Source organism: Vombatus ursinus, unplaced genomic scaffold (genome assembly GCF_900497805.2).
Source record: "Vombatus ursinus unplaced genomic scaffold, bare-nosed wombat genome assembly UNPS02014264.1, whole genome shotgun sequence".
In the NCBI taxonomy this organism is placed as follows: domain Eukaryota; kingdom Metazoa; phylum Chordata; class Mammalia; order Diprotodontia; family Vombatidae; genus Vombatus; species Vombatus ursinus.
Window position 1 is genome coordinate 545,858 of NW_020954042.1, and position 6,524 is coordinate 552,381.

At 36.9% G+C, this 6,524-nt stretch overlaps 1 protein-coding gene across 1 annotated transcript; it reads right to left on the reverse strand.

The window, feature by feature from the left end:
- Positions 1-1,885: 1,885 nt before the first annotated feature.
- On the reverse strand, positions 1,886-6,009 carry LOC114042154 (olfactory receptor 13A1-like). Its single transcript, XM_027860825.1, has 2 exons — positions 5,999-6,009; positions 1,886-2,819 (listed from the first exon to the last, which is right to left on the reverse strand). The coding sequence occupies exons 1-2, from the start codon at positions 6,007-6,009 to the stop codon at positions 1,886-1,888; spliced, it is 945 nt and encodes a 314-aa protein (XP_027716626.1).
- Between the last annotated feature and the right edge of the window lie 515 nt (positions 6,010-6,524).

Here is a 6,524-nt window from a genome sequence, read left to right on the forward strand (position 1 = left end):
TAGGCTGCAGCAGCAGGCTGTGCATGGGTTCTTCACCTCTTTTTTTCTATTATAGACTCCTTTGACAATTTGTTGAAACTCAGAGATCCCTTTTCAAGATGTTTTTAAAAGGAGAAAATAAGATACAGAATAACAAAGGAAATGCTGTTTAAATCCATTTAGCAAAATATTTGTAAAAACAAAAAAAGTTCTTGGACCCCAAGTCCAAGAACACTTGAGAGTGAGTCTTTTTTTTTCCATAATTTAAGTCTTCAAAGGAGACTGAATGGCCACTTGTTTGGGGAAAGTGCATGAGGGATAAACCTTAGAGTGGAATAAACACTGAGATCTCTTCCACCTCAGAAATGTCAGGATTCTCTGATTAACATCTCACTACTCTTTTCTTAGTTAGAGAAACCTCTGGCCATGGAAATGCAACCAGATGTATACACTTTTAGACAATAAGACAGTGTTTCAGCAGCAGAACCCAGTCTTTCATCAGGAAAAAAAAATGGGTGTTAGATAATGCTATTTTCAGATGAATTCCTATTATACAAGGAAAAGACTTGCTTTTTTCCCTTAAGTATCTGACCTTGTCAACACAACTCAACCTTTCACATTATGTTTCCATCTTCATACCCTGAACAAGACTTGTCTTTGTATCCCTAGAATCCAGTCAGTCAATAAATATTTGTTAGGTGCCTGTAATTTACCAGGCACTGTGCAAAGTTTTAGAGACACCATTAGAGGTAAAAATAGTCACAGGTCTCAATGATCCCAAGGTCTAATCGGGAAGGCAACATATAAACTACATAGAAACATATATACATACATATATGTATATATATGTATTTATATATATATATATAATAGGAACTAATAAAAAAAGTAGTGGAGGCACTAGAATTAGGAGGGATCAGAAAAGGTTTCCTGTAGAAAATGAGATTTGGGGTGGGACTTGGAGGAAACCAGGGATGCTGAGAGGCAGAGGTGAGGGGAGAAGGTACTCAATGAATTTTGCTGAATGGAACTTAAGTGAATCTTGACCCAAGTGAATGTGAGCTCTCATCAAGAAAGACCAGAAATCTAAGCATAGGTAATGCATTAATATTGTTTATACCCTTTGTTTTTCTGACTTGAACCTTTTCCCATATCACTAGTCATTCTACACAAGGTAGAACAAAGGCCTTTAATTCCAAGTAACACAAGGTTTCATAAAAGGTAAGGATAAAAGGAAGAGAATGTCATTATTGGTTCCCTTCTTAATTTCATCCCCCATTTTTATGGTATTCTGTGTCTATGATCTATTTTGGGGAAAATTGAGCCAATAAAGTTGAATTTGAATCCTAGGTTATTGGCTAGCTATCCTTGTTGTTTTTTGTCCTTCATTCTCGAAGAGGATGATGATATCAGTGAGGCGATGCCATGACATGCAAATGAATTGGATTTAAGTAAGGTAAGGCTATGCAAAGTCCCCAGCCTTACTTTCCTCCAGAGCCATCTGGGTCCCATAGTGAGATATAGATCAGGACAACTGGAGATAGCCCTAGATGCAGTGGGAGACCTTGGCCTTTTTAAGCAAGCTACATGATCTTGGGAAAATCACAACCTCTCTGATTCACAATATCCTCATCTATAAAATGATAATTGCAACAGTTGTATTATCTATCTCACAGGGTTGGTTGTGAGAAAAAAAAAACAGTGCTGTGGCAATCTCAAGAGTGTTGTAAATGTATGAGCTAGAATGGAGAAAGTTTGTCTATTTCTATTAACCTGGTGGTGGACAGGGTCTAAAACATAATGCTATGTTACAAGCTTCTAAATAAAATAAATAAAAATAAGGATAGCTGCCATTTAAAATAAATTCTCTGAACTATCATTCCTGAGAATTTAGAAGAATGAATTATCATTTTCCCTTGAGAAACATGAAGAGTTTTCTAAGGGCCCTTTTGACATCTTTATCCTTCAAAGTATAGATAACAGGATTCAAGGTGGGACTCACTGTCGAATAAAGCACAGCCATGATCTGGCCTTTGTTTGGAGAGTAGCTGGAGCCTGAGCTCAGGTAGACATAGATCACAGTGGAGTAGTACATGGTCACTACAATGAGGTGAGAGGAGCAAGTAGAAAAAGCTCTCTTTTTGCCTTCTGTGGTCCGGATTGCCATGATGCTGAAAGTGATGAAGCTATAAAACAGCATGGTGAGCAGGAAATTCAGAACAGCAAAGAATATGTCAGCCACAACTGTCATGATGTCATTCACACATGTGGATGAGCAAGAGAGTGGCAATAGAGCAGGGATCTCACAGAGATAATGATCAATGACAATGGGACCACAGAATGACAACCTCAACAAGAGGCTGGTATTTGTTGTGGCACCAAATGCACTGATCCCCCACACAGCCACAGCCAAGGAGATACAAACTTCCCTACTCATTTTCTTGCTGTAATGCAGAGGCTGGCAGATTGCTACATACCAAGCATACGCCATGGCCGTGAAGACCAAGAGCTCAGCAGCCACCGACCAAGTCAGGAAGTATAACTGAGTCATACACCCCCTAAAAGAAATGGTATTGTCTTTTCTCCCCAAAATCTGGAGGAGATTAGACACATCAGTATATGTGCAGATGACATCCAAGAAAGCCAAGTTGGCAAGGAAGAAATACATTGGGGTGTGAAGTTCGGAATTCAGGCTGACAGCAGCCCCAGTGAGAGAATTTCCAGTAAGAGCCACTATGTAAATGAAGAGGAAAAGGACAAAAAATAAAAACTCAAACTGAAGGATGTCTGTGAGTCCCTTGAGGATAAATTCTGTCATGATAGTCTGATTATTTATGTCACTGTTACATTAGTCACCCAAGTCCTATAGTTCACAGGGATTTTCTTCTTTCATAGCTCAACTAGAGATGGAATGAATGTTATTATCACTTTGTTCTGTCAATTTCTTGAAGAATTAAAAATAATCACTGTTAAAAAAAGATATTTTCTTTCACTGAGAAAGAAAAAGAGTGTCTCATCAATATTTTTTTAAATATTTAAAGTCCAGCCTTCCTTGCTGACTTTCTTTCCAATATTTTAAAACCTAATATTTTCTGTGTTACTGTGACATTTTTTTTCTTACACAGGTTGGCAGAAAAACTCTCTTAGATTATTCCTGTTCCAGGTAATCTTGACTGTATTTATTTAGCTTTTAAATGCTGAATCTATCAATTTTTTATCCTCTCTTCCCTACCCTTCTCCAACAGAAAGAGGAGACAGAGAGACAGAGAGAGAGAGACAGACAGACAGACAGAGAGAGAGAGAGAGAGAGAGAGAAGGGAGGGAGGGAAGGAAGGAGGGAGAAAGAAAAAGAAAGAAAGAGAAAGGAAGGAAGGAAGGAAGGAAGGAAGGAAGGAAGGAAGGAAGGAAGGAAGGAAGAAAAAGAAAGAGAGAGAAAGAGAAAGAATCAAAGAAACAAAGAAAGAAAGATAGTATTTGGGGACTGGACATATGGTTACATGGGCAAAGATAACTCCTCAGGAGTGGGGTAGTGTCTAAAGAGCTGACCTTGGAGTCAGGAAGAAGTACTTTCAAGTCGGTCTGTGTCTCATGCTGCCTATATTACAGAGCAAGCTGATTATATGCTTAATGTCCCTGGAAATGATCCCACACTGGAGGAAACTTATTTGATAGTAAAGTTTCCTCATTGACAGTTTCTTTTTTAAGGCGAGACCTATGATTTTATTGGTATAAGAAATCCCAGATAAGGAAATTCCCTTTCCCAGTGGAGCTACGCAGTTGCTCTAAAATTTACAATTTGGGGAAAGTATCTGGGACATTGAGCAGTAAAATATGTTACAGGCCTAACTAAAAAATCAGCTCTCTATCAATTATGCAATCCTCCCCCCCATCCCCTTCAGTCTCTCTAGAAAATGCTAAATGCTTAATGATTGTTCCCTCCTTGTATAATTTCCTCTGTCTTGAAATCTCCTTTTCCGTCATTTTCAGAAATGACTGTCTTTATCATGACTAGAGGAAATATTATTATAAAATAGGCAAAGAGCAGACTCACCAGGATTATAGATGTAAAAAAGACAACAGTGGATGAACATATGTCTTCCAGAGAGAATCATATCAAGATATAAGCATTCAGGTATATTTTTTTCATTTCAGGAAGATTTTGGATTAGGAAACTGCAATTATTTTCTGCTCAAATAATCTTAGAAATTTTTCTTATAGATTATGGAATCCATTTTTAAACCTACAAAAGAAGTATCAAAATGATAATTTTCTCAGAAAACAAATTTATTTATAAGATTATAGTACCATGTGGATCATGAACTAAGTGCTGTGAGCTACATCTCCTTAAATTGCCTTCATAGTTGTTATAAAATTTGATGATATGATTTGGTTTAAAAATAGAAAGTTTTCTTGCAGAACCTCCACCTTATCAAAAATGGATTAATTAATTTTCATTAATTAGCCATTTTTCTGAACTCCCTTCCCTCAAGGTTATTCAAGCCCCTTTTATAGAATTTATTTTCATTAACTATATTCCTAGTAGCTTGCATTTCATTAACAACTTATTATCATGCAATTATTATATATACTGAATGACAATGTTTAAAAGTGAAAGTATTAAGTTTCAAAGCAAAGCTACTATCCAGTACCTTTCCCTGGAATAGAGGCAAAATGGCATAGTCAAAAGAAAAGTAGATTTTAAGAAATCAGGTCTAAGGTCATCTCTTGACTCTATGGTTCTGTTTCCCCATCCATCAAATGAAAGCATTAGACAATATGATCTCTAGGGTATTTTCTTCTAATCACTTTATCTGAATTATAAATTTTCAGAGTTGGAAGAGAAGTCAGCGGCCATATGGTCAAACAAATATATGGAAAAACAAAGTTTTTCACAACACAATTTCCAATTTGACCAACATCTTTCACTCAAAGACCTCCACTGAGGGACAGGGAGGAGCATCTGCTATTTCCTGGGGAAACCTGGTGCATTTCTTTTTTGTATAAACCATGGTAAAGAATTTTATCCTTATTTCAAATCTAAATATGCTTTTACAACTTTCATCCCATATTCCTAGTTCTGCCCTCTGGGACATTATATATATGTGTATACACACACACACACACACACACACACACACACACATATTTATCTATTTGTTTATATGTGTGAATGCATGTGTGTGTGTGTATATACAGATATACATATACATATATATGTATATATGTATATATAGCAGTCCTTTAAACATTTGAAGGTAGCTACAGCTTCATGCACCGACATCATCCCAATCTTTTCTCCTCTAAGCTAAACATCCCCAGTTCTCTCAAATGGTCCATGAACACCCCCGCATGAACTAAACATGTGATCAGCTATAAGTAGAGAAGAAGAAAGCCAGGAACAAACTCACCCTCACATATCCATCTTTGTTTCATTGTTATGGTTGTTATTTTTTTGTAATTTTTTGGATTAGACTGGCTTAATGGTGAGTCAAAATGAAGAACCTATCCTGACTTCCATGTCATTAAACTGATGGCAATATAAGCATAAGAACTCTGATAAAACCAAATGACCAAGCATTTATCACATGAATATTCACTTTCATTGCAAATCAATCTTCCTGAATTAATGTTTGTTTCCTGGACCTTGAAGATGATGGGCTTTCCTATAAGAACAGGCAATACTTGAAGTGAGGGAAGAAATGGCATGTGAGGCCAATGTTGAGTCCCATTTGAAGTACAACTAAAATTTGAATGAGCGTGGGATATGGAGACATACCTAAAGTATAGTCTGTATAATGTCGGTGCTTAATGACTAAGGAGGTTTTTTTTTTCTATTTAACACTTTTCATGCACTAGATGGGATAGGTCACTTGGGAGATTCATTATTTCAAAGGCTCCAAGGAAGCAATTAGGTCAAGTTTGCCATGAGTTTTGCAAGTTTTGAGCCTCTCAGAAGTCCTATTTGAACCAATATGGCTATACCAGCTATGCCCACATGGACTACTGCCACCACTCTCACCTAGGGTCCATCAGTGCTATTCCTGATTCCTAGCACTATCATATTACAGAACATAACATCTTCCCAGGGCTATGCCCACAGAGACACCAGAAAACTTAATGCCTCACCACTAGCCCAACAGTTTAGGCAAAAAAGAAAACCAGGCGAGAATATCCCAACTCTAGAAGGAAAAAGTGAGGCCTATTTGTAAAATCCCAAAACTAAAAAGAACTTTGAAGATCATTTTAGCCATTGCCTTCATTTCAGTAGATTCATTTTCCTATGTGGAAATGGCGAAGAACCTTATTGAGAAAATAGAAAAACATGTTTGCTCTGGTTGTTGTGCTTCTTTCTCAAATTATTTCCCAGACAAACTAGATTAATTATCTGTCTTTATTAAAATTGCACCCTGAATTTTTTCCCACCTCACTGCCTTTCTTCACTCTTTCCACCATGTTTAGTATGTATATCACTTTATCTCTTCTTTTTTTCAGTAGTTCCCATCTTTTAAGGTCTAGATCACATGATACCTGGTCAATGAATTCTT